The following is a 27,564-nucleotide window of genomic DNA, read 5'->3' on the forward strand; positions in this document are numbered from 1 at the left end:
TTCAAAACCCTGTAGGGGTGTCCCAACTTAGCCCATCACAAGCTCTCACGGTCAACAAAGGATATTCCTTCTCCCAGGAAGACCCGATCAGACTCGGAATCCCGGTTACAAGACATTTCGACAATGGTAAAACAAGACCAGGAAAGCCGCCCGATGTGCCAACAAATCCCGATAGGAGTAGCACGTATCTCGTTCTCAGGGCACACCAGATGAGACATCCTACGAGTAAAACCAAACCTCAAGTTGCCCCGAGGTGGCCCCGCAGTCTACTCGTTTGGACCAACACTTAGAGGAGCACTGGCCCGGGGGGGTTAAAATAAAGATGACCCTTGAGTCTGTAGAACCCAAGGGAAAAAGGCTTAGGTGGCAAATGGTGAAACCAAGGTTGGGCCTTGCTGGAGGAATTTTATTCAAGGCGAACTGTCAAGGGGTTCCCATTATAACCCAACCGCGTAAGGAACGCAAAATCAAGGAACATAACACCAGTATGACGGAAACTAGGGCGGCAAGAATGGAACAAAACACCAGGCATAAGGCCGAGCCTTCCACCCTTTACCAAGTATATAGATGCATTAAAGTAAATAAGATATAATAATGATATCCCAACAATAATCATGTTCCAACAAGGAACAAACTCCATCTTCACCTGCAACTAGCAACGCTATAAAAGGGGCTGAGCAAAAGTGGTAACATAGCCAAACAACGGTTTGCTAGGCAAGGTGGGTTAGAGGCTTGACATGGCAATATGGGGGGCATGATATAGCAAGTGGTGGGTATCGCGGCGTAGCAATAGAGCGAGCAACTAGCAAGCAAAGATAGAAGTGATTTCAAGGGTATGGTCATCTTGCCTGAGATCCTGCAAGGAAGAGGAGAGAGTCCATGAAGAAGACAAACGGGCGTAGTCGAACGAATCCTCACAAACGCGACGTTATTGGAACTAACCCGAAGAATAAACACCAGAAAGAAGCAAACAACATAGTGAACAAACATCACATAAACATGGCATGATGCACAATCAAGTATGATGCATGTTCGGTTTAAATATGCATTGGCATGGCAAAGTGCACAAACAAAACTACAAGTTAAGTGGAGCTCAATATGCAACGAGTTGCATATTGACGAAACACCACATCAATTATTTAGTTCTCTCCCGTTTATGTACCCAACAATATTAAATGTTGTTAAGCATGGCAAGAGGTGAAGCATAACAAAACTATACCATCTAAACAATTTAAATGGGGCCGGATATAACAAACAACAAATCCGGTAAATCCCCATATGCATTTAGCAAATTAATGCAAACAACAAATTAAACATTCTTGATGTTGTTATCATGATGCGGATGACATTTGCAAGTTTTATGCAATTTTATGAAAATGTTGATATGAACATAGATATGAAGCATTTGTCGCCATGGAGGAAGGAAAAGGGATGCCACGGCAGCGAAACGGAAATGTTACCATGGCAACATATCGGTTCCGGTAGCTCATGGAGATACCGGTGCAGAAGGAAATGTGACGTGAGCGTGTCATGCAAGATGGTGGGGTGATCCCGGTAACCGGGTTCCCACGGGTTAGCGGCAAACGAGGAGGACCGAGCAAGTGACAGCTCGGACACGGTGCAAACAACGTGTGCATCTCACACAACACATGCAATCGTTCTCGGACGGTCGTCTCGGGGTTATACCTTCGAAGTGTGCGTTTCGGAGCGGATCGGTTCATAGAGGAAGTAGTCGTTCATGGGTCGTCGAGGAAGTAGTGGTTCATGTCCGTAGATGTTCGGGGTCACGACACGGAACTTGACGTCCACGGGGTCTTCAGCGATGGTCGTGGTACATGTTTCGTAGACGTTCGGGCGGCGGTAGTGGGACACGTTTTCGTAGAGGGACTTGACGAAAAGCACATCGACGGTAGAGGTACATACGTTCTCGGGGTTACTTGTCGGTCCGGTCTTGACGGTCTCGTTTTTGCGACGGTAGTCGTACTAGTCGGCGGTAGTGGAACTTGATGGATCCGAGGACTCCGGACGTCATGGTACTTCGCAACAACTGGGGCGGTCTTGACGCATCCGACCAGAGGGACTTGGCGTGTCCAAAACGTAGCAGCACAAATGTCTCGGTCAGGAGCACTCATTCGGGCGTCGTTGGTCTTGCGGGTCATGGTACTTGGCGGTCTTCGCGATTCCGGAGACGTGGTGGAGGTACTTTCCGCATCATCGTGTAGCCGTATTCAGTGTCCTCGAGGCATCGGCTGTAGACTTGGTGCTTGGCGTTCAACAAACTGTTGACCAACAACGTGAACAGGAGACGAAGAGGTCTCTTGCGGTCTTCTGGTCAACGTGAACAGGAGGCCAGATCTGGCGAAAGGAAGGGGAGGCGGCCCCGACCCGTGGACCTGGTGTTTGACTGGATTCGAGTCCACGGGGACAAGCTGGCGAGCTACTACTGCTGTTCGAGATGAAGCAGGGGCGCGGGTCAGTCGAAGCGGAGGCAGCGGCGGCGGGGCTTGGGGCTCACGAAGAGGATCCTGGCAAGGACGGCGTTCTCCAGCGAGGTGGCGACGGACTTGGGGTGCAGGGGTGCCGAGGCACCGAGCTGCAGCTGTTCGCTGCAGAGAGAGGCAACCAGGGGACGCGAGGAGGCCGGGAAGACAGGGAGGTCGAGGACGGTGGCGTTGCAGCATGGCGGAACGGCGGCCAGACGTCACGGCGGAAGCTGGTTGCCAGCAGGGGCGGCTGGAGTTGGCCTCCAGTGGCGCGGGGAGGCACGGCGCAGAAACGAGAAGGGCGGCGCTGCAAGGTCGCCGGTTTGGCAGGGCCGCAGCGAGGGAGCGAGGCGGCGGAGATGGATGCGGGCGCGAGTGCCAGAGAGAGGGAGAGAAGTGAACAAGGGAGAGAGGCTTCGAGCGTGGGTGATGTAGGCGAGCGAGAGGAGTGAGGAACGGGCGATGGGGCCGCCGGAGTTGGCTGCCTGGAGGACGAGCGGGGAAGGGCGAGGAGAGGGGCTCCTCTGGCGGCGTGAGGGGAGAAGGTGAGGAAGGGATCGAGCAGAAGGGAGAGGCGGCGCAAGGGAACGAGGGGTGACGCCTAGGGTTAGATAGGCAAGGTCGGCTGGGCCTTGGCCTTGGGCCGAATGGGCCGGCCTAGCTGCAGGTTGCAGCCGGCGCAACAGTAGGGAGGCCCACCTAGCTTATGGGCTCTCTTCTCCCTCTCTTACACTTTTCAAAACAGCAGAAAAAGAGGAAGAAAAGGGAAGTAAAGAAAAGGGGTAGAGAAAGTGTTTGGGCACGGGGATAATTTTTACGGACTCGTAAAAATGTGCACGGTCCAAGAAAATAGAAAAGGTCAAGTTTGAAAGATTAAATTCAAATTTCTTTGAATTTAATTCAAAAGGTTTGAACTAGGATAGGTTTTTCAAGTGCCCAAAAATGTTGAGAATTTAGTTGGAGCTCCGAAAAATGACGAAAGGACATATGGCAAAGTTAGAGGCCAAGAGTTGTGATGACTAAAGCATTGGGATTTTTGCAAGTGTGTTATGGGTGATTCCAAGTTAATGGAATATTTTATAATAGCTCCCTAAATATTAGGAGGATATGTTATAAAGAGAAACCACCATGTGAGTTCTCTCAATTTAAATGGATCGAAGATCCATACGATTTATTTAGTTGAGTTGGAAAGATTAAAAACATGATGACATGATGCCATACACATGATGACATGATACCATGCACATGATGCAATGATGAATGCAACAAGCAAAAACAAATCACACAACGAATCTCGGAAACCCTGGAAGGCATCTGAAGCTCTGGTCTTGGGGCGTCACAGTGGCCTTGTATAAGGCTAGCCATAGTGGGGATAACTTAGGTAGTAACTTAACACATCCCAGGCAATTTTGCTTATGTGGCAACTATTTAATGAGGAAAGAGGTGCTTGTGGTAACATAATATGTTACTATAACATAGCGCTTCCTGAGGCAAAATGAGTCTATGAAATAATAAATGAAGCAATCTATGATACTATTACTATATTACTTTGCACTATGAAGATAGTAATTTACCCTAGTGTCATATGTATGACACTAGTCTAAATTACTCCTCACTATGACCAGACTAAGAAAATGGAGGGAGTACTTAGTTTAGGGGAAAAAAAGGTTGAATCAGAACGTTGAGCTGAAGAAATCATTCATGACGAAAAAAACTACTCCCTTCCTGGCTTTAAACAAGAGAAGTACTGAATGAAAATGAAAAGGAACCCAACCGGCCCCCCTCCCCATCGTTCGCCATAAAACCGCACCCCACCCCACCCCACCCCACCCCTCCCACGCGCGCGACCACAAACGCAACCAATACCCCTCACCCCCTACCTGTTCCGCCACGGGAAAAATACCCGAAAGAAAGGCTCCCAAGCAAGAAAAGGCAGACAAGGAGGGTCGGCCTAATCCGATCTGCGGTCTCGTCAAACCGCCGTAATAATTTCACTTTCTTCCGTTTTCTCCCCGTCGTGTGTTCTTGTTTCTCTCGGATGATTTTGCCTCCCTCCTCCCGATCGGCGCTAGATCGACCCGATCTAAATTATCGGCCACGGGCAGGGTTGGTAGGCAATAGCGCCGTTGATTGGCTAGGTTTTCTCGGCTCAACAGGATAATTTGGCTGCGGAGGGAGGGGATTTGGTTGCCGATCCGTTGTACGGTTAGTGGGGATTGGGGATTTTGATGGTCTCGAGGAAACTAGAGAGGAAAAACTCACCGGCTGCTGTCCTTGTCGGTGTTAAAATTATTAATTAAATAAAGAATCAATATGGATTGCACCAATCCTTTGTTGGTTCGAACGTATTTGATCTTTTTCACACGAGCGATCTTCTGTTGACTATCTTATTAAGAAGCGTGGCCTAGAAAGCATAGGACTGTAAGATCACCTAGGAGATATTAGCCTCTCCAATTCCGAATCTATGTTGTAGACATGAGTATGCTAAACCGTTGTTATACTTGTGGGCTACTTTGTTGTTTCCAGAGGTCATGTTGGGGTTGTTATGCTTATTTTCAAGGCTGCTGTCAACTCCTAGTGAGAAATGCTACATTGTCACTAATCTTCGTATTTCTACTTTTGATAGAAATCACAAGCCTGGGAAATTTCTGTTTTCATGTATAATGTAAATTCACATATTTGATTCCTATCTGTGCTAGCAGCCAAGTACTAATGTTTCAGTCAGTTATGAACTTATCCAAACAAAATAACTCCTTTTCCGGATGCTTTTTTATTCTACTTATTGGTTGTTATGTATTGTAGATTATGATCTTACGAGACTGATGGTTTAAAATTATTTCAGGATTTCTGTTGTGTCAATATTATCACAGCTCTTGACTTAGAAGCGTGCAGAACCTACGCCTGCTGCCTGTAGGTTATTGCTAACCCCTTCCCACAGTTTAATGAACTTACTTTTGTGCTTGAGACATCTGCTTTCAATTTTGTTCTGAAGGTGCATTTGTCTTAACCATCTGCTTTACTCATTTCTCATCCTTTTTGTAGTTGTCTTAATATATATATTTACATTTATTTCACTGCTGATAACTAATGTAACATTTTACTATAGAACTTTTCCTGTGGCAAATTACTAATTTTAATCTGTTGTGATTTGCCTTGTTTAATGCCGTCAATGTCTTGGAACAGTTTGTACGAAGATTCAAGCTAGTAATTCATATTTCACTATAACGCATGTTAGACAAGAACTATTGTACTGATGAAACTTTAGCTTCACGATGTTTATTTCTTAATGTCCAAAATCTTGAGAATGATTTTAGCTATTTACCATTTGTACCAGAACTTTCTAGAATTGTGATTAGTATCTTTGCAAGGCATGAGTTACTTTGCACCATGATAATCTTCTTAGTCCTTAGGGCTAACACTGATTTGGAAACTAAAATATGATCCCCCCAGATGATCTTAAAGCTTTAGTAAGACAGTTCCTTTTTCTTTGCCATTGTAAAAATGTATTAATGTTTAATTCGGTATTGCAATGAAATTATGTTTAGCAAGATAATGTTTTTCTTAATCTGTATAAATGCTCGACTTGAGTCAATTAATAATTCTTTCTTCAACAATTCTAACGATAAAGTAGATTCGTCACAGTTGATTTCAAGATGACAAGTAAGAAAAGTAACAGACCTACAGTCACATCATGCACTGCTCTGCATATGGAATGGGACAGGATTTCTTGCCCTATTTGTATGGAGCAACCACACAATGCTGTTTTACTTATATGCAGTTCGTACAAGAATGGCTGCAGAAGTTATATTTGTAACACAAGCCATCGACACTCTAATTGCCTAGACCGGTTCAGAGAAATGAATGGAGATAGTAAGGTCCGTGATTCACACTCAACCTCTTCGGTGCTTTCAAACTCCAATAACAGAACAGTCCAACCAAGATCTCACTATAGTACGATTTCCAGACATTTGTTGAGCCCAAGCCTCAGAAGACACATTGACAATGCTAATAACCAAGAATCTGCTAATTCAACACCATTCTTAGGAGAAAGTAGCATTATAATGCAAGAATGTCATGATGCTATGCAAATTTCAGTTGACATGAAGTGTCCTCTCTGTAGAGGATCAGTATCAGGCTGGATTCCTGCTGGAGAAGTCAGAAAGTATCTGGACGAGAAGTCGAGGTGTTGCTCCCATGATTGCTGCAAATTTGTTGGTAGCTATGAGCAGCTGCGTGAGCATGCTAGAACAGCTCACCTGCGTGTAAAGTCTGCCCTTGTAGATATCTCAAGGAAAAGGTCTTGGGATCGCCTTGAACGTGAGCAGGAGTTTGGTGATGTGATTAGTGCAATCAGGTCACAGAATCCTGGTGCAGTAATAGTTGGTGACTATGTTATTGAGACTAGAGATGCAATGTCTCCTGATGAAGATTCTGGGGAAGAAAGTGGTGATGAGTGGTGGTCTCCTGCCCAAGACCAAGTAGAATCACCGGATAGACATCGTGCCCCTAGGCCCTGGCTGAATGGAAGACTAGGATCACCTACCATTTGGCCAGATGGAAGGCATGCCTTCCCTAGGTTTCTGCCACAGCCCAGGCCATTCAGTGATAGGCGCAGCTCACGTGCAGATTGGCAGGGCATCCGACGGTCAAGCGCGCAAAGCTGGCTGCGCCAGGGTTTCTCGAATCGGCACTCTAGGCACACCAGCAGTTACCGCGGATATCGCCATGGCATCTTTGATCGCCGTTACGCTGGAAACAATCGTGCAGGTATTGATAGGAGGCAGGATGGCCCAACATTTCCGCCGGGAAGACGGCAGCGTTTGAGATACACGCAAAGAAGCCAGCATGATCCATGATCGGCCGAAGCAACACTACCTGTGCAGTATTTAGTTATTACAAACAGCCAAGCCATCCTTGTAAAATAGTTAGTGGTGGTTAAGAATAAATATCTTGGCCTATTTACTATTCGTGTATTATATCTGTTAGAAACGTTCTAGTGCAGATGCAGAACTTCCCTTCTAAATGTCTCTATTCAATGCCTTGTTCTTGGTAGTCTTTGTCTTTTTTTTTCTGTGTGAGGTGGTTCTGTGATTAAGTTGAAATGAGATATAACTGCATTTTCTCCCAGGGATTGGTTCATTCTTTCCCTTTCTCTTCGTTCTTCATATGGATTCTTTCATGCCCTGTTACTATGGTTACGCTGATGGCATTTATTGGTGCGAGAGCTATTTCATCATGGTGATATTTGAACAAATTTGCTCATGGAAATAACGGGGGAAGGGGAAACAAATATAAAATGAGCAATGTATTTTCCTGTGAAGTGTATCAAGGAGAATTGTGCATGACATCCATCTCCTTTTCCGCGAAGAGTTTCTAGTAGTTTTTTGCATGAAGAAATGATGGCTTTTGATTGCACAAGACTCGAGAGTTCATAATATTGCTGTTGCTAGGTTATTTTGACATGATGTGTGTGTGTTGGGGGGAGAGGGGGGGGGGGGGGGGTTCATTGTGGAAATCATTGCTGCTTATGTTCTGTTGTTTTAGTCTATAGGGATTGCGGAGTGCAACTCATTTAATTGTGCTATCGCCTGATAACTGTTGCATCTCCAAATATCTTGTAGAGCACTTTCTTTAAGTCGTCAGAATGATGTGGATGTCGTTGGGTGTATCCCAGAAAATGGCAATGACAGATTTTGACTAATTAGTCATGAGAAGATGATGATGATATAGCCAGACAAGAAAACTAAGGTTTATCTAGTATGATCGTTGTTTTGGATATTCAGCTGGTTTTGGGTACAGGTCTATCAAAACGTTAAAAAGGAAATTTGGCGTTCAAGTCCCACTCAAACCTTCTTATATGCATTAGTTTGACGATACATATAAGACCAAAACGTCTGGTTGCACTTGCACATGACAAACAAACAAAAGTCACGCCCTTGAGAAAGGTGACTGAGGCGGGTGACGGAGTAAACCCTAACTGACACCCACCTTCCAACCCTCTTGCTGCCGCTAGGGTGTATCCCCAGGCAAAACCTGCGTGGCGACAGGGAGCTCCAGATCGGGGGGGGGGGGGGGGGGGGGGGGGGGTATTGTTGTGGAAGCTCTGGAGGTACGACGAAGGACATTGCCATTGGTGAAACCGGCGGAGGGGGAGGGAGCGCTGGAGGGTTGTTGTGGTACGACGATGGACATTGACATTGGTGAAACCAGCGGTGGACTCGACATCAAATCGGACTAGTCGTACAACGGCATGAGTGTTTTTTTTCAGTTTCTCTTTAGAGATTCTTCGTGTTTGGTTTGGGGCGGCGAAGTGGTGGCGTTATCCAAGAGTAGGAATAATGTTCTCTCCGTCCTTTACCTGTTTCGTTGGTGTTTTTAACACCAATGGAGGATGTGTGGAGTCTTCGACGGGTCTTTCGGGATTCGATCGGTTTAATTTTCCAGTGGATCCATCTGAATTTGGGCCGGCTTTTATGGTCTTCATAGTCTTTGGAGTCTCTACATGCCCTTATCGACGTATTTTTCTAGGGGGTGGCATTTGCTTTGTAGTTGCGGCCACCGGCGTCTCTTGGTCTGCATCGACGACTTCTTGGCGGATCGTCGTTGGTGGATGCTGGAGAAAGAAGACTTCGGCAACCTCAAAATTTGAATGCTTTCTATTTTTGTGTAGGGTGGGGGGTGGGGGGGGGGGGGGGGGGGGGGGAGGGTTGTACCGATAGATGCATTTGCCATAGTTCCAGCATCACGGCAAACCCGTGTCAAGTATATAGCGGATTTGGGCACTCTAGCCAAAATGAATCCTTTTTCCGCTATGACCTTCTCCATTATACGGCCTTGAGTCTTCTTGAAAGAAAAAAAAGCGTCTGGATGCATATGATAAATATGTTTCTTTGCAAAGCATTTTTCTGTTATATTTCACCGTGTCACAGGAAGCGGAAGCGAGTGATCCAGGGTATGTTTTGGCCATGACCACAAAATTTGGTTAGATGGCAACCAATTCTTTTGGCATGCCAATGCCTTTTTGGCTATCCTAGTTTATTTTTATAGCCAATGTTGGTCAGTTCATGGGCAACCAAAAGCTCCACCAAAATTTAGCCTAGGTAGGGCAAACCTAGGCTAAAACCAAACATGTCCTAATATGATCACCTATAAATTGTATCCTACAGGGCAATAGTCATACCCCGAATATGGCAATGACGTAATGAAAATCCGTAAGTCACGAAGAACATTACAAAGGTCAGTTTAGCAAAACTAAAGAACACGGCACTAAACTAAGGAAATAGCAATTCAGGCAGCAAATAGAGCAAGACGCTGCAACCAACCAACAGAGCATTTTATTGCTGGCAATAGCAATAATAACCATTTTTCGATATCCAGCTTTCAGGACGCATAATCTGGATTCTCAAACGTCTAAAATCTCAATACGGTTACAACAAGTTTTACCACTTCAAGCCAAAGTCCAACGGACAAATAAGACCTAAAAGTACTGTATATAATACATTTCTCCATTGTAGCTTTGTCTCAGGGCACACTCCACATCAATCGAGGCACGAACCAACAGTGAATGATGTTTTTTCTTCTGTCTTCAGCGAGCTTCGTATTGAACAACTGCCCAAGCAAGGAGACGGTTTAATCAGAGATTGCACACAGCACGCAGAGATTATATGTTGCAAACAAATTCAGTTTGAACTTAATTAAAATCTAATATTAAGTGGTATCATTGAGCATACATCAGATCTTTCTCAACCATAACAACCATGAGAGCATTTTTTTTTACTTCTTGTTAGTTCATGGTCAAAACAAAAACTAAGAAATAGACAATCACGTGCCTGCTTTGAACCTAAAACCAACTAATTCGTCGCAACCACTTTGCAATCAAACATCAGTAGGCCTCACAAAAGTAGCAAGATCGACCGTATTCCTAATTATCGATAGGTGGGCCAGGTGGCTGCATCTTGAGGATCCAAGGGATATGTCAAGTGCATTGTTTGTAATGTAAAATACGTATGTAACTGACATGTACCCGGTTATTTTCATTTAACACAAGTCAACATAGTTAGATTTAGTAGCAATAGTATTGGCTTTGAAGACAGAAAAAGGGGTAGCAACATTGGCTTTGACGACAGGAAAGAGGGGGGAGGGGGTTAAAGAAACAAAAGTGTACCTCTACAAACAGAAAAATATTACTAGAACACATAATTGCATAAACTGTGCTGCGGTATATATCCGTTAAAAAATTTGTGCTCATGGCATTTCAAAACGTTCAAGAGGCTATGTAAATCTTTCAAACTTTTATAGCTTGGCTAAGCCACAAAGTGTTGCACAAATCCGTACTCAATTGGTTTATAGTATATTAACAAGTTCAATAGTGGATGAAGTTATGAATAGAAACAAAGTAACAGATAGAAACAATCTGATTAATATACCTCCTTGTGAACCTTAAATACAAGTGGGTGAGCCAAACACATCATGTATTTAAGAAAGGCACAGAAGTTAAGTATTATGATCATTACAAAAATCAGGACTTGGTGTTCTCATTTTATAAACAAAAAAGATGGTTCAGCTAAAGTAATTGTTGACAAAGTTATAAGTAAATTGGTCCTTGAGAATCTCCAACCATTTATGTTTCAAAATTATTATGAAAATGCCTAGAAAACCATGTGAACTTTGGTGAAAAAACCCTCTTAATTGTGTTTGCACGAAACCTTGAGGTAGAAAGTTCGGTTTAAAACTTAATGGTGGTAAGCGGCTATTCCCTAAGTTCAAGAGGTTGTGTAGACTTCTCCAAACAATCTATTTCAGTATTGTTTTTAGAGTTAAATGCACTGGCAGTCCTAAAAGTTTCATCGGGGTGTCACTTTAGTCCTAATTCTTTCAAAATGCACCTTTAGGTCCTCATTCTTTAGTAAGTGGTTCATGCGAGGTCCTTTTTCCATGAGCGCTCATTGCCCTGCACGTGTGGCGCGTTGACCCACGCCACGTCGACAGAGGGCCCAACCGCCAGGCGAGAAAATTACACTGGAGGTCCTAAAAGTTTCTAGGCAGTGTCATTTTAGTCCTACTTCTTTCAAAATGCATGTTTAGATCCTAATTCTATAGTAAGTGGTTCACGCGAGGTCCTTTTTTGCACGATCTTTCTCTGACATGCTTGCGTGACGCATTGACCCATGCCATGTCAACTTAGAGGCCGTTGTGGTTGTTCTTTTTTTTTAGAGAAAGCCCCTTGTACCCTCCCCCTCTTGACATTTCCCACCTCTCTCTCTCTCTCTCTCTCTCTCATGCCCACACCGTCGCCATGGCTGGGGCAGCAAGCTCCTCGGCAAGGAAGCGAAGAGGAGCATTGCAGCAGCGTCGGCAGCGTTGCCTCCTCCACAAGCTATAGAATGATCGTGCGAAAAAGGACCTCGCATGAACTACTTACTATAGAATTAGAACGTAAACGTGCGTTTTGAAAAATAATAGGACTAAAGTGACACTGCTCATAAACTTTTAGGATCACCAGTGTATTTTCCTCGCCAGCCAGTTGGGCCCTCTGTCGACGTGGCATGGGTCAACGTGCCACGCGGGCAGGTCAACGAGCACTCGTGAAAAAAGGACCTCAAATGAACCACTTACTAAAGAATTAGGATCTAAAGATGCATTTTGAAAGAATTAGGACTACAGTGACACCTTGATGAAACTTTTAGGACCTCCAGTACATTTAACTCTTGTTTTTAACTCTAGCTTGAGTAAGTGACAAACTATTGCAGGAGAAAATGGAAGCATGCACAAGGTACATATACACTTGAGTGACCATATACACCTGGCACATACTTGCATCCAATGTGCATTAGTATAATAAATTGTCCTAAATAAAGTAAGATTGGTCGAAGAGTACCTTCAATGATATATGTTCCATAGTTTCTAAAAAAATCTAGATAACCACTTGAATATTGGTGAAAAATCTGCATAACCTCATAAACTTCAAACCATATATTTTACCCCAGAAATTGTGTTTGCAAGCAATTTTGGGATAGAAAATGAGGTTTCCAATTTATTGGAGTTATGCAGCTTTTTCCCAAGATTCAAGAGGTTATGTAGACTTTTTAAACTTCCTATTTCCATATGGATCTTCATTCTCCTTGAGCAAATCAGAAACTAATGCACAAGTAAATGGAAGCATGTAGACAGCTTATAAGCACTTCCAGATCACCTAGAACTGGCACATACTTAGATCCACTGTGCATTAGTAACTATACAGCGGGAGATTACAATGATGAACATGTGGTGACCAACTATTTCCACCGCTAAAGGAGGATTGTGAACACTTCCAGGTTTACTGAAACTGAATTTCAATGTTTCAGATGCATATTATATCTTGTTTTCTAAACGTAATTGCACAGTAATGATTTTGTGTGTTTGTTTGAGGTGGTAGTCAGGGAACTATGTTCACTGGCTCAACTAGATCAAGAAGGACATGTCAACAGCACAAGGCACAAGCAATTTATAACCTATCAGACAGATTAAGAATGGGTGGAGTGAATAAAGAGAAGGGGCCATACTCCTGCGGGTGCGCTTCTTGTAGAGGATGCGGTAGCCACACTCACGGCACTGGATCACATCCCCTGTCTTCAGCGTGTTCTCAGCTCCGCAATCTGTAGGAACGCATACACATAATCGTTGAAAATATGAAGGGGGAATCAAATTATCTATACGAGAAATCCAACGGGGAGCTCAATGATAATTGTGAGAGGCACAGGCAAGTCAGATCGGCACAACGCCGTGCTTCTGTTCGTGGTCGACAAATCGAATCAACGCAGGGCGCGTAACATCTGGGCGAAAAATAAACGAGAGAGAGAGAGAGAGAGAGAGAGAGAGAGAGAGAGAGAGAGAGAGAGAGAGAGAGAGAGAGAGATCACCTCCGCACAGATAGCTGACGGGTTCCGGCTGCTGTGGATCCATCGGGGAGACCAGTAGAGGGTCGCAAAGAGGATGGAGTAGGGTTTAGAAAAGTTAGGTTCGTGAGGGGCGGCGCCGCGAGCGGGGTGAAATAGGGAAGGCAACGCTTAACGGGCTGGCCACTTTTCTCTGGGCCGTTAGATCAGCAACTTTATCATCTAGAGAGGGGGAGGATGGTCGGGGTTCTGGCGGCGATAGGAGATCAGAGCATCTCTACCTTTTTGGGGTATGACTTTTGCTCTGATAGTTAAGATCCCGTAAAAGTATTCAATGGTTCCAGCAAAATTATATAAACCCTCCAAAAACATCCGCTAAATTATAATTGGGTTCATCTTCCTCGCCATATCTCCCCATCCGCAGACGAGGCAGGAGCAGCGGCGGAGGTGCCGCGGCGCGAGAAGGAGCACACGTCTTGCCGATGTCGACGACGCTGTGGAGCAAGATGAGGAGCGCGGGGACGGACGCGAGGAGCAGGCAGCAACAGCTAGCTAGCGGCGGCGGCGGCGGCTAGCTAGCTAGAGTAGCCCACGGTCGCAGTTCATAGGGCGGCGGCGGCAGCTAGCTAGCTAGAGTAGCCCACGGTCGCAACTCACGGGGCGGCGACAACTCGCGGGGCGGTAGCTAGGGTCTAGTGGTTGCCGGCATCAACGCGTTCCAGCGAGATCGCGCTCGGGGAAGACCGTGGCGGGAGCTGAAAGTTCTATTCCGCCAACCGTTTCCATGTTTTTAGTCCTGTAAAAAAGAGCTCAAATCCCGTAGATATGAAGGAAATGATCCCGTGGATTCAGTATTCCACAAAAAAAAATCGGGACGGCCGAATTTGCGGGATCTATTCAGACCGGCAAAACGACCTTCGTCCCCGAACCGGCGGTTATTTTGCCGGATGGCCCGGTTTGCAGAATCTGCTAGAGATGCTCTAACGTGGACCCGCGATCTCCCTTACGTTGCCGCTTCTCGTCCTTTCCCGCGTGTGCTACTGTTCCGCTTCTTTTTTTCGTTTTATTAGAGTGCGAAGGAGTAAGAGTATCTACATCTGAACTTGGAAAATCCAACCCCTTAAACGCCAGCGCATCCGCGGGCAGTGACCGGTCACGCCTCAAATATTTCATTCTACATCCGGATACCTCAAATTAGAAACCTCAAATCCATATTATTACATGCAACGTAAACCGGTCTTTAAGAGGGGCTCGTCCGGCTCCGCCATGCCCATGTCCGGCCGCCGGCTGCGTTCGCAAGAGTGTTGGTCCGGTCGCCGACAAGTTAGCGTAGGGCATGGCACACGAGCCAGCTCACAGGACTCAAGGCGCCATCTCCCATGCCCTACTCTTCCTCGTCAGAGCCCGAAACCCGAACGGTGCCGATGGATGCCAGGTCGATGATGGATCCGTCTTGAGATGAGCCGACGACATCCACCATGACGCGGTTGCGGCGCCCGAACCGGTGCACCATACGGGGCGTCGGAGAATGCGACTCCACCTCGTCGACGTCCACTGCCGCGAGGACTGCCGTCGCCTCCCGCGCCCACTGCCTCGCTTGGCGGGCACGCCACGCCATGTTTGCGTCAGACGACGCCCATGGTGCGTCCATGGCCTCGGCATGCCAACAGAAGGTTTGCGCGTCCGCCATCGAAGTCGGATGCAGACGGTCTGCAACACCTCCAGTGAGGCAGCGATGGCACATCTAGCATGGGATCCATGTGCCATTTGGGCGAACGCAATGTATTCTCGACGGAAGGAGTCCGAGTGTTACCTCACACGGGCCTCCTCCCGAGAGTGGCGAAGCGCAGGCCAGACGACCATCTCCTCCTCGAGGGTCGCGTGGGATGAGCTCGGGTTGGATGGATCTGAAGGTGTAGGACTCAGATCCACTACCCGCCATGCCGGAGAAGGTAAGAGATCGCCGGACAGGAGCATGGGGGGTAGAGGGGAGTGAAGTGAAGTGGCTAGGGTTTGGTCCGGCGAGCGTGTGGGGAGGAATATATGTGGGGTCGCGCGGGCCAGCATGGGCCGGGGACGACGTGGCGGACGTGCTCGGGCGCCGCCATATCCGCCCCATATTTAGGCTGGATATGGGGGGCGCTCAGCCCGTGCATTTGAGGCGCCCGTCTAGGTCGCATTTTTGTGACCGAGTGGTCCGGCCGGGCATTTCAGGCGGGTTTGGGGCGTCCGGCTGCAGATTCTCTAAGAGTATCTACAACCGTCACGGTGGAGGCGGCACCGACAGCCTGGGACGTGGAGGCGGCTTCGGTAGCCCCGCGAGGCGGCGCTGGAGGAAGCCCTCCGTGCATATATAGCCGAGAAGCGGCGAAGGAAGGCAGGGAAGGCGATGGCAAAAGACCAAAGGAGGACGGGTCGTGCCATCGTCGGACTGCCCCTCGAGAAGGAGAAGGATGAAGACGGTGACGGATCAGACTGCTCCAGCAGTGAGCAGATTCGCCTCGATCTGTTCACCGTATTCGAATGCTACTCCAGCATGGAGGACGGGAAGGGTAAGGGCAAGGCCGACCACGGGTGAACTTTTTCTAATGTCCTTTCATTCGTAGTTAGTAGAGCATGTTTTTTGGTATTCCCGATGACATGTATTCAATTGCGTATGTACGTTGCATGAGATTAATATGGATTTGAGGATTTGGTTTGATGGATCCGGTTGTGGAGGAGCAATTTTATGTGTTGTCCAATCACTATCCACAGACGTTTGGGGCCGGATTTTGCTATTTGTGGTTGTAGATGCTATAAGGGTAACTCCAATGTCCCTAAATGTTCAAGCCGTGGTACGGGCATTTTTCTGCCATCAACACTGTAAATTGTAATCAAACGTCGGCAATGTGGGTGGTATAAAAAAATTCCTCTAAATCATTAACAAACATGGCGAGGTTCAGGGGAATACAGACATTCAGATTTGATACTTATTTGATGTCTCTGTTTGGATGACCAGCTCCTCTACCGGCTACCGCTATCCATGCGAATGTCCGATGTGTTTGTTTTGGTGCATGTCATTGGAGTTGCCCTAAGTGAGTGAAGGGGTGGACGCGGGGCGAAATCAGTCGAAAACCATGGCAACCACTTAGACGAGGGGCTTTCATTCTTCCATCTCGCTCTCTCAGACTCTCTCACATACACGTTGTAATCTCTGATTCATACACAAAACAAAGAAAGCCTTTTCGGATCACGAGGCGTAGGGTTATTATCTCCATTGTAAGAGGCCCGGACTAATGAAAAACACTTGCGTCACCCGTTTGCACCTTGATAGATCATGCGGGAAAAGTGAAAAACACTTGCGCCGCCCGTGGAGTGGAATTGACAAAGAGCGGATAGTGAGCTAGGGTTTGGTCCAGGTGAGGGTTTTACTGGGGACAGAGTGGCGTCCAAGCCGCTTGAGGAGCCGAGTTTGGTTAGCAAAAAATGACCGGTCGGCTAGTAACCCAGCTGTAGAATCTCTTAGATGATACACTGTATGGAGATACAAGGATGACATTTTGCACATCCAGAATTTTTAGGCAAAGTATATACAAGAGGAAACCGCGCATGGTGTGCGAGGAAACCTGCAAAAGCAGAACGCAGCAAAGATCGCGTCTGGCCTTATAGTTTTAGGCTGCAAACACAAACGTGTATAGCAATGGCGAGATGTTGGAATTTCATTGAACCCAGATTTGCAAGAAAACACAGACCCACTGAGAAACCAACCCAGGATTTGCTCCAATGCATGAAAAAGAAGCTCATTCGACATTGCCTCAGGTCTTTGCTAATACAGAGCAGCTCAAAGTTCACACACATGACCACCAAACGTTACAACTCATGTATTCCCATGTAAACAAGGAAAAACTGACATAATATCACAGGCTGGGCCCGGCTAGTTCGTCAGTTCCATGATAGCACTGACTATGTCACCGTCAGCAGATTTGAGCGCCTTCACAGCCTTGGGCCTAGGCACACCGGCCTGGGTCATCACCAGTTCAATGTCCTTAGGCTCAACTCCAGTCTCATCACAATCCTCGTCATCCTCCTGAACAGCTGTAGAAGCCTCAGGGTTTGAGATGACGCTGCTAAGATCAGGCGCTTTGAATTGCTCGGCAGCCTGGGACTGCAGCTGTGAGCTCAGATCCTCAATCTTAGCCTCACCGAAAATGACATAGGTGTCAGAGGCAGGGCTCTTGAATACATCTGGCTTGGAGATGACAAACAGGATCTGGGAATGAAACAATAGTTAGCAGCAAGAAATTAACCAAGAAAAGTTGTGAAGACGAGATAAGAGCACTCGGCAGCTCACATTCTTGCTCTTCTTGACAGTTACACGGCTCACGCCAGTGATAGTCTTCATGCCAAGCTTCAGCATGGCCTTCCTGCTCTTCTTCTCACTCCTACTCTGCTTAGATCTTCCACTTGCATCAACTCCTGCTCATCATCAGATAGTAAACAATTAAATTTGATAACATAGACCAAGCATCAACAAGTTTGAAGTATGCAACAAAACAGCTTCATGGGACCATAAATTACACAATCAGTAATTCACAGTTTGCAATGCTGAAGTGTGAAAGCATCAAGACATGTACAGTAATAGCATAGAAGAACACCATCAATATGTCTTGGCCTCACATCATAAGTTGCAACAACTCATTGGCAATTGAAAACCATGAACACAAAATGGAAAAAACATCAATTGATCGATGGTGGATACAGAAACAATGGATATAATAGAATATACTGCAATTTTCAAACCAGTATTTCAATCAAGCTGTTAAGTACTACTGCACTATATGTCAGGGAGAACATGTCAACAACAATTTTACTGTAAAAAAAGCTGTCATGTTTGAGAACAAACACACAAAAACTGAACAGATTATGTGAATGCAAATAGCACTAAAATGAACCTAAAGGACCAGTAAATACACATGGTACTTACCACTCAGACAGATATGCGGACTTTAAATGATTTGTTGACAAAATTAACCTAACCTTGCTACCATTTTGTAATTTTTCAATTAGTCGATACAAACTTTCATGCAAATAAATAACTAAGGCATATATTTAATATTGAACACGCATACGATCAGCCAAAAGTGTGTAAAAAAATACTAAGAATTTCTTCATACCCTCAACATCATCATCTTTGTCATCCTCGTCATCATCATCCTCATCTTCCTCATCATCATCATCCTCAACTACGGGCTCGTCTCCCTGGAAGCACAAATTATTTCAACCAGTTTAGATTACCTGACAAGCAGTGACAAGTAGAGAAACAAAATCTGACCAGATCTGATAAATACAACAAATTAATCTGGATGCATGAAACCAAAATACAATAAACAGTCCTTGTTGCCATTGATCAAATAGCACAGCATGATCATTGGTGGGCAGACTAACAGGAGGCCAAGTAGTCACCCTGATCTAAATGCTCTTATGTCTTTACAGAGGGAGTAGCTTTTTTAGTCAGGATCTATAAATAATTCTATTGCCAAAGGAAACAGAAGTTCATAGTCCTAATTCTATAGTGGTTCTCCCGACAGAGTATCAATAGCTATACCTGTTCTAGATACTACTGTATCTAGTAAGGCTAATACGACGGGAAAAAAAGACCTTAAAATCATCTGAATAAGATTCAATATTGAAGTTAATTTAGTGGTTAGCACGTCCTATTTCCGCATGAAGGATCCAATTACTAGCATCCCAAAACTTTAAATCCACCGTTCAACGCAAAGGGCGTTTGGTCCGTGACCATCTAAGAAAAACATCACCAACCTTGTGAAACGGAGGAACCACTACATATCCCGTCAAACCGTATCGCGTGCGAGATCTAAGAAAACCTTCCCCGCATATAATCCCCAAGCACGCCTAACAACAACAAAAACGCATCCTGGCGCAGCAGGCAGGCGCGATCCGGCCGAGCGGAACGCGAAGCACGGGCCGATCCGAACAGAGGAGACAGGCGGGGGGGGGGGGGGGGGGGGGGGGGGGTCAGAAGGGTTAGATCATCACCTGCGCAGCGAGCTTCTGCTCTTCCAGAACGGCGCGGAGCAGCTCCGCCTGCGTCGCGGTCTCGGCCGTCATGGTGGTTGGGTTTGGGTGGGCGGGTGGAGGCGCCGGCGCTGCTGGAGAAACCCTAGAACCCTAAGTTGGAAAGTGGGGGCTGTGGAGGCGGAAGCAAAGGGGAGTCACTGCGACGGAGACGGCGCAAGGACGCGTGACGTTTTATACAAGTGACCTTAGGTCTGAATGGGCCTGTAGGGTTTTCGGCCCAATGTCAACATGACGCGGCTACAGTCCGAGGTTTAACTTTTCTTTCCTCGAGGTTTACATTTGTGGAGAGCTCCTATTTGACGCGCGTAGACGTCAAACAGGCTTTTCTTTTTCCGTAAAAACAAACAGCTTTTTTTTCCGTCAAAAAAGCAGCTTTTTTTTAGACAATCTCGCGAGGCGTTTTATTAACTTGGAACAACGTTTATAGGTATGAGAGAAATGTCACCCGGGGTGCCTAACCAAACATGATGGCCAACCCCTAACTTCAAAACATACCTCGCCAAATTGTGAGTCTTGATATTCGAGCTCAACTCATGGGCAAAACTACAACTTATGAAAGAAGAACTATAGTCTAATTTCTTGTAGAATTGCGTCATAGCTTGTCAGATTTCAATGGTTGATATCATCCACCACGACCTTGCAATCAGTTGCCACATGGATCCCGTGCAAGTTGAGATCTTCGGCAGGGCTAGAGCCTCCCGAACCGCTAAAGCTTCAAGGGTTGGGGGGGGGGGTCATGGATTCCTTTAAAAAGGATAGCCGAAGCCCCTGGAAAGCTCCAGTGTGATCACGGCAGTTAGCCGTTGCCACCCCTCGTCCCCGATTTTGTGCTACATCAACATTGGTGTTAATTTAAAACTTCAGTTATGGTGGCTGGATCCGTCGTCGTGGACGGGGGACTGCCTGCTTGACAGTTTCCTTCATTGGTCCCTCGAGGGTGTTTAAATCTGCTATATATGTTTTGATAAACTGGTCTGTCGAAAGAGGACTCTAAAATATTCCTTCATATATTGCCTTCTAGCTCTCCACACAGCCCAGAGTGTGGTCACCGTCAGCACATACTCTTCCTGAGATAGCACCTCATGCATAGCAAAGATCCAGTTTTTTGCATTTATATCACTGTTCAGGCTCATCCGCTCCACAAGTTCTTCGTTAGACCATGCCGAGATGCATCTCGACATGGTACAGTCTAGTAAAGCATGCCTCCGTGAATCTTCACACCCGCACAACGCACATAAGTTGGTGTTGGCCATGTTTCGGTGATGTAGCAGGTCCATCGATGGCATCGAGTGCCTAGCCAATCGCCACATGAAAACCTTAAGCTTTGACGGGACCTTGGTGTGCCATAAAGTTGTCCATGCCTTACTGTTGGAATTCAGCGTTGAAGCCCCCGAATGTTCCTCTATCCAGTTTACCCGACGTTCCCTCGTATGCATCACCATCATGTACGCTGATCTGACAGTAAACTTGCCGCTTCTCTCAGCGGACCATGCCCAGAAATCTTCAACACTTCTTGCGCATATTGGGAACATGATGGTGTCGGCATCAAAGGGTAGGAAGTTGGTTCGGATCATATCCTCCCTCCATGTAGTTGTGGTACCATCAATGAGCTCCGACACCATCGTGGGTGGGTCGGCAGTAAGTGCTACTATAGGGCGCATTGGGTCAGTCCTAGGTAACCAATTGGACTCTCATATTTTCGTGTTTTGCCCATTTCCAATGTGTTCGATTGCCCCTTGTTTCATGATCTCCCTACCATCTAGCATTGCTCTCCATATTTGTGATGGATGACTGCCCAGATCAGCTTCTAAGAAGGTTGAGTTCGGGTAATAAGCTGCTTTCAGTATCCTTGCACTAAGAGAATCAGGTTCGACCAGTAATCTCCATGCTTGGCGAGCCAACAAAGCAAGGTTAAAGATTTCCATGTCCCTAAAGCCCATACCTCCTAGGTATTTTGGCTTAGCCATAATGTCCCACGAAACCCAAGCTGGTTTCCTTCTCCCTTGTTTACTACCCCACCAAAACTGTCGAATTATCGAAGTAATATTCTCACATAGCCCACGGGGTAATCTGAAACAAGCCATAGAGTAAACATGTATAGCCTGTGCAACTGACTTGATAAGTACTTTTTTCCCGCTGTCGACAAGAGTTTCTCCATCCATCCCCTTACTTTCTCCCACACTCTGTCTCTGAGATATTTGAATGTCCCCATCTTTGACTGGCCAACATCTGTGGGCATGCCCAAATACCTGTCACTCAAAGTTTCATTGCTCACATTCAGAATATGTTTGAGATTATCCCTAACACTTTGGGGGGCAACCTTTGCTGAAATGAATGGATGATTTAGCATGGTTGATTCTTTGACCCAAAGCATTGCAATACGTCTTGAAAGTGCAACTATCCCTAGGTGGTTTTGGTAATTCATAACAACATATAGCTCATTGAGCTAATGCTATTCCAAGATGACTATTTCAGGAAAGCTCAATGATTGGCATGGCATGGATGTGAAAGTGGAACCCTCAAAATGCTAAGGACAAAGGATTGGCTCAAGCTCAAAAGCTCAAGACTCTTCATTTTATATTTTAGTGATCCAAGATCACATTGAGTCTTTAGGAAAAGCCAATACTATCAAGGAGGGATGAGGTGTTGCTTAATGAGCCTCTTGCTTCATGTGCTTAGTGATATGCTCCAAAAACCTCAACTACTTTCCCATATCCACATATGACCTAAACCCTAAGCCAAACTCGGTCCTACCGATTCTTTCTATCCGGCGCCACCGAGTTTCACTTGTCATAAGCCACTGCCAAACTCTAGCAATTCGGTTCTACCGATAGGGATCTCGGTCTCACTGAGATGGGATTGCAAACTCTCTGTTTCCCTTTCGTAACTTTTCGGTCTCACCGAAAGAGCGAATCGGTCCCACCGAGATTGCAATGTAAACTCTTTGTTTCCCTTTTGTAACTTTTCAGTCTCACCGAAAGAGCAAATCGGTCCCACCGAGTTTACCTGACCAACTCTCTGGTTAGCTTATTACCAAACTCGGTCTCACCGAGTTTGTGTAATCGGTCTCACGGAGATTACGTTATGCCCAAACCCTAACCATATCGGTCCTACCGAGTTGCATGTCAGTCCCACCGAAAATCTCTAACGGTCACTAGGTTTACCTTTTCGGTCCGACCGAGTTTGTTGATTCGGTCCCACCGAGATTGGAAAACTGTGTGCAACGGTTGGATTTTGTGTGGAGGCTATATATACCCCTCCACCTCCTCTTCATTCGTGGAGAGAGCCATCAGAACACATACACAATTCCAACTCATATGTTCTGAGAGAGAACCACCTACTCATGTGTTGAGACCAAGATATTCCATTCCTACCATATGAATCTTGATCTCTAGCTTTCCCCAAGTTGCTTTCCACTCAAACCTTCTTTCCACCAGATCCAAATCCTATGAGAGAGAGTTGAGTGTTGGGGAGACTATCATTTGAAGCACAAGAGCAAGGAGTTCATCATCAACACACCATTTGTTACTTCTTGGAGAGTGGTGTCTCGTAGATTGGCTAGGTGTCACTTGGGAGCCTCCGACAAGATTGTGGAGTTGAACCAAGGAGTTTGTAAGGGCAAGGAGATCGCCTACTTCGTGAAGATCTACCGCTAGTGAGGCAAGTCCTTCGTGGGCGATGGCGATGGTGGGATAGACAAGGTTGCTTCTTCGTGGACCCTTCATGGGTGGTTGCTTCTTCGTGGACCCTTCGTGGGTGGAGCCCTCCGTGGACTCGCGCAACCATTACCCTTCGTGGGTGGAGCCCTCCGTGGACTCGCGCAACCGTTACCCTTCGTGGGTTGAAGTCTCCATCAACGTGGATGTAGGATAGCACCACCTATCCGAACCACGGGAAAAACATCCGTGTCTCCAATTGCGTTTGAATTCTCCAAACCCTTCCCTTTACATTCTTGCAAGTTGCATGCTTTACTTTCTGCTGCCAATATACTCTTTGCATGCTTGCTTGAATTGTGTGATGATTGCTTGACTTGTCCTACAATAGCTAAAATCTGCCAAGAACTAAAATTGGGAAAAGGTTAAGTTTTTATTTGGTCAAGTAGTCTAATCACCCCCCCTCTAGACATACTTTCGATCCTACATGTGGTATCAGAGCTTTGGTCTCCATTTGCTTTGATCTCCATAGCTTTTGGTGGTCATAGCCTTGGTTTCACAACCTAGGACAGTATGGCGTCTAGCGAGGGAAATTATCACTGTAGAGGTCCTTACTTTGATGGTACTAATTTTGCTAGTTGGAAGCAGTATATTCTTGGACATAACCCCGCTGTTTGGGCTATTGTGTGTGTTGGTTTGCAAGGTGACTTCTTTGATGGGAAAGAACCAAACCGTGAAGCTACCGTGGATGAGTTGAAGATGTTGCAATACAATGCTCAAGCTTGTGATATTCTCTTCAACGGATTGTGCCCCGAAGAATTCAACAAAATTAGCCGTCTTGAGAATGCAAAGGAAATTTGGGACACTTTGATTGATATGCACGAAGGTACCGACTCCGTCAAGGAATCCAAGTTGGATGTGCTTCAAAGTCAACTTGACAAGTTCAAAATGAAGGATGGTGAAGGTGTCGCTGAAATGTACTCTAGGCTTGCTCTCATCACAAATGAGATTGCCGGCTTAGGAAGTGAAGAGATGACCGATAGATTCATCATCAAGAAGATTCTAAGAGCCTTGGATGGAAAATATGATACCGTGTGCACATTGATCCAAATGATGCCCAATTACAAAGATCTCAAGCCAACGGAGGTGATTGGAAGAATTGTTGCTCATGAGATGTCACTTAAGGATAAAGAGGAACTTCACAACAAATCAAGTGGTGCCTACAAAGCCTCATGTGAAGCCCCTACATCATCAAGTGAGAAACAAAACTTCAATGAAGAATTGAGCTTAATGGTGAAGAACTTCAACAAGTTCTACAAGAGTAGAAGCAAAGATAGAAGCTTCAAGTCAAGGTCCTACAATGACAAAAGATCTTCTAGTCGAGAGCGAAACTGCTACAGTTGTGGAAGACCCGGACACTATTCCAATGAGTGTACGGCTCCCTACAAGAGAAGAGAAGATTCTCCAAAAAGAAGAAGCAAAGAATCACCACCAAGAGAGAGAAGGAGTAGAGATGATCGTTATGAACGAAGATACTCACGGAGAAGCAAGGATTCGGAAAGGAAGGAAAAATCATCAAGGAGCTACACAAAACGAAGACATCAAGCTCATGTTGGTGAATGGGTATCCGGCTCCGACTCTGACAGCCACTCCGAGAGAAGTTATCACTCCGACTCCGAAGATACTCAAGATGAAGGTGTTGCCGGTCTAGCACTTGTGTCAACCAACTCCTACGACATATTTGACTCACCAAATGAAGGAATTGGAAGATGCTTCATGGCCAAAGGTCCTAAGGTAACACACCCCGAGTATGTTGATTTCAATAGTGATGAAGATGACTTGTTAGGTGATGATTTGCTTGTTGACAACTCTAGTGATGAATACTATGATGAAACGTCAATTAATCATGCTAATCAAGATAAAACGAATGACAATGATAAGGAGAAGATTGAGGCTCTAACTAAAGAACTAAACACTCTTAAGTTAGCTCATGAAACTATCTTCGAAGATCATCGAGAACTTTTAAGAGCTCATGAGAAATTACGCTTTGAAAAGCTCAATCTTGAGCAAGAGCATGAGTTCTTAAAAGCAATCAATGATGATCTCCGCAAGAAAAGTTCTTCTTACATTGCCAAGCGTTTACCCTTATCCACTTACATGCCTCAAGTCAAGTCTAGTAACAAGAACAAGAAAGATTCTTCCTCTAGCAGTAACAATGATCATGCTAAATCCAATATTGTTGCTTCTAGTAGTTCTCTTGATTCCACTAATGATTCTCTTAGCCAAGTTACACTTGAGCAAGAAAATAGCTTATTGAAGGGAATTATAGAGAAAGGAGTGTACAAAAGCCTTGCCGGGAGTAAGCAATTTGAGGAAATTGTGCGCAAGCAAGGAATGCACCGGAAGAATCAAGGTGTTGGTTTTGAACGAAAGTTCAATGCCAATGGAGTTGAGTGGGAAGAAGATCAATACCCCAAGACAAAGTTTGTTCCTCAACAAGAGAAGTATGATACTTCTTTCAAGGGGACACAAGCTCAAGATGATCTTCCACCACAAGACTACAAGCAAAAAGGCAAGGACAAGCTTCAAGAGGAAATTGATGCATTTGAAGAAGCTCCTAAGACCTTAGTCAAGTGGATTCCCAAGACTACTTCAAGTTCCACTTCATCAAGTACGACTACAACTCCAAGGATTCCCATCAAGATGGTGTGGATCCAAAAGAAGAAGAACTAGAGAGTTCTTGAGGGTGACTCCGCCAACATACTTCACTCTTATCATTTTGGCAAGAACAAGTGCAATCAACTTCCACATCTTGCACTAGTTCAAGGAGTCACAAACCCTCTTGTTGGTAAGACAAGGGACAAGGTAACCTAAAAGTTTTCATGGACATCATCTTGTGTGTGCATCACTCTATGTCTATTGATATCCTTGTTTGTTCCTTGTGGGACTAACCCATGTAGGTATTGAAAGTGCAATTCACTCAAATGGATAGCTCCAAGTGATCTACATCAACATTGAGCATCCACATCTTCAACATCTACATGAAGTCATCATCGACAACCCAAGGTTAGTTCATCCCTCTAAGGGGGGATATCACATGTAGGGGGAGCTTTACTCTAAGACTTGAGCTAAAGCAACTCTAAAGATGTGAACACAACAATGCTTTATGTAAAAGTGGTAACCCCACTTGAGCTTAAACGATGAGTATGACCTATGATCAAGTGTTCTCACTTGACTCCTAAGTCAATATACTCATATATAGATGACCTTGTCATCGCAAATTGCTTGATAGATGCTAGAATTGGTTGTGCATGCCTTGTCACATATTTCATTTGCCATCTTATTGTGTGAGCATGCTGGTTGCATATTTTACTCATTCGAGGACATCCATTTGTTGTTTTGATTGTTTGGTTTTATTTCCTTTTGCCAAGTGGATGGACAAGAATGCCTAAGAACCTCCTCTAGCTATCTATGCTTTTCTCGTCTCAAACTCTATTCATGCTACATCACAAAATTTGATCAAGTCAGATTCGAACCACTCTGTGTGAGGAGCGCTCGGAGTCCCCGATTCGTCATAGACTTAAACTTCCAAAACCTCTTTATGATTCTCGGTCTGACCGATACCCTACCTTCGGTCCTACCGAGATCATTAAGTTGATCTAGGTTTTCGATCTCGGTGCAACCGATTTGAACCATTCGGTCACACCGAGTTGCAACAACTGTATACAGTTTTGCATCTCGGTGCCACCAAGTTGTTCCACTCGGTCACACCGACAAGGTCGGGCTATATATAGTCACGGGCAAAAATTTGGAAATTTCTCCGAACCCCTTCGCCCGCGCGATAGCCTGCTCTGCCAACTTGGTCTCCGGATCGTCTCCTCGCCGCCAGCCGCCTCCAGTCGCTGGTCTCCGTCGCCGTCAACGGAAATTCAACCCCGCCGTTGCCGCCGTAGCGAGTCTCCGTCGAACTAGGGTATGGACTCGATCTTTGTGCTATTCCCCAATCCGATTCTTAGCACATTGTGATCATCATGATTCTTGCCACGTTTGTTAAACCTCTATCCAGTCAATGAACTCGTAGATTAGGTTTAATTCAAAAAATTTAGGGTTAGGTTTCCTCCGAAACCATCTCGGACCCACCGAGTTGAAAAACTCAGTCCCACCGATTTGGCTTATGCCATTGCACAAGTGAGACTCGGTCTGACCGAGAATTACTTATCGGTGTGACCGATTTTGGAACTCTGTGAAACCCTAGCAGTCTTGGTGCCACCGAACTGTGACTCGGTCTGACCGAGTTCACTAGTTTAGGTGCCAAAACTGCTTCGGTATCACCGAGTTTAGAAATTGATAGATCCGAGATGCTTTCAGTGGGAAACTAAAACTAAGTTTTTGAATTATTCTTTTGCAAAAATCTCTGCATTTTGTGATGCTTATCCACTCTATCTCATCTATAACCTATTCACAGGGTCAGCAGTC

At 45.6% G+C, this 27,564-nt stretch overlaps 3 protein-coding genes across 10 annotated transcripts; 1 reads left to right on the forward strand and 2 right to left on the reverse strand.

Annotated features, from left to right (window-relative positions):
• The first annotated feature begins 4,314 nt into the window (after nucleotides 1–4,314).
• LOC125515096 (uncharacterized) lies at nucleotides 4,315–7,610 on the forward strand. Of its 8 annotated transcripts, none has more exons than XM_048680554.2 (4): nucleotides 4,315–4,465; nucleotides 5,326–5,397; nucleotides 6,262–6,358; nucleotides 6,448–7,610. In XM_048680554.2, the coding sequence occupies exons 3-4, from the start codon at nucleotides 6,345–6,347 to the stop codon at nucleotides 7,337–7,339; spliced, it is 906 nt and encodes a 301-aa protein (XP_048536511.2). In that variant the 5' UTR covers nucleotides 4,315–4,465; nucleotides 5,326–5,397; nucleotides 6,262–6,344; the 3' UTR covers nucleotides 7,340–7,610. The 8 variants fall into 8 exon arrangements, with proteins under 8 accessions (XP_048536511.2, XP_048536506.2, XP_048536498.2 ...); XM_048680549.2 differs by having other exon boundaries at nucleotides 5,326–5,393; XM_048680541.2 differs by having other exon boundaries at nucleotides 5,326–6,358.
• A 2,185-nt stretch (nucleotides 7,611–9,795) lies between these two features.
• LOC125515152 (DNA-directed RNA polymerases II, IV and V subunit 12) lies at nucleotides 9,796–13,556 on the reverse strand. Its single transcript, XM_048680596.2, has 3 exons — nucleotides 13,382–13,556; nucleotides 13,025–13,117; nucleotides 9,796–10,091 (listed from the first exon to the last, which is right to left on the reverse strand). Exons 1-3 carry the CDS (start codon nucleotides 13,422–13,424, stop codon nucleotides 10,069–10,071), a joined length of 159 nt encoding a protein of 52 aa, XP_048536553.1. The 5' UTR covers nucleotides 13,425–13,556; the 3' UTR covers nucleotides 9,796–10,068.
• Nucleotides 13,557–17,124: 3,568 nt separating this feature from the next.
• LOC125515162 (nascent polypeptide-associated complex subunit alpha-like protein 1) lies at nucleotides 17,125–19,591 on the reverse strand. The gene is made up of 4 exons (XM_048680603.2): nucleotides 19,394–19,591; nucleotides 18,511–18,595; nucleotides 17,688–17,812; nucleotides 17,125–17,606 (listed from the first exon to the last, which is right to left on the reverse strand). The coding sequence occupies exons 1-4, from the start codon at nucleotides 19,463–19,465 to the stop codon at nucleotides 17,271–17,273; spliced, it is 618 nt and encodes a 205-aa protein (XP_048536560.1). The 5' UTR covers nucleotides 19,466–19,591; the 3' UTR covers nucleotides 17,125–17,270.
• Nucleotides 19,592–27,564: the final 7,973 nt, after the last annotated feature.

This window comes from Triticum urartu, chromosome 1A, assembly GCF_056163025.1.
Source record: "Triticum urartu cultivar PI428250 chromosome 1A, HENAU_Tu73, whole genome shotgun sequence".
NCBI lineage: Eukaryota > Viridiplantae > Streptophyta > Magnoliopsida > Poales > Poaceae > Triticum > Triticum urartu.

Bases quoted from the DNA above. Each gene is read 5' to 3' on its own strand.
- LOC125515152 (XM_048680596.2), bottom strand. From the start codon at position 13,424: ATGGATCCACAGCAGCCGGAACCCGTCAGCTATCTGTGCGGAG. The intron at 13,118-13,381 runs GTGATCTCTCTC...GCGTTCCTACAG, and splicing joins CGTCAGCTATCTGTGCGGAG to ATTGCGGAGCTGAGAACACG. The intron at 10,092-13,024 runs GTATGGCCCCTT...TTGCTTGGGCAG, and splicing joins CAAGAAGCGCACCCGCAGGA to TTGTTCAATACGAAGCTCGC.
- LOC125515096 (XM_087523393.1), top strand. From the start codon at position 6,137: ATGACAAGTAAGAAAAGTAACAGACCTACAGTCACATCATGCACTGCT.
- LOC125515162 (XM_048680603.2), bottom strand. From the start codon at position 19,465: ATGACGGCCGAGACCGCGACGCAGGCGGAGCTGCTCCGCGCCGTTCTG. The intron at 18,596-19,393 runs GTGATGATCTAA...TTGTGCTTCCAG, and splicing joins AGCAGAAGCTCGCTGCGCAG to GGAGACGAGCCCGTAGTTGA. The intron at 17,813-18,510 runs GTATGAAGAAAT...GATGATGAGCAG, and splicing joins CAAAGATGATGATGTTGAGG to GAGTTGATGCAAGTGGAAGA.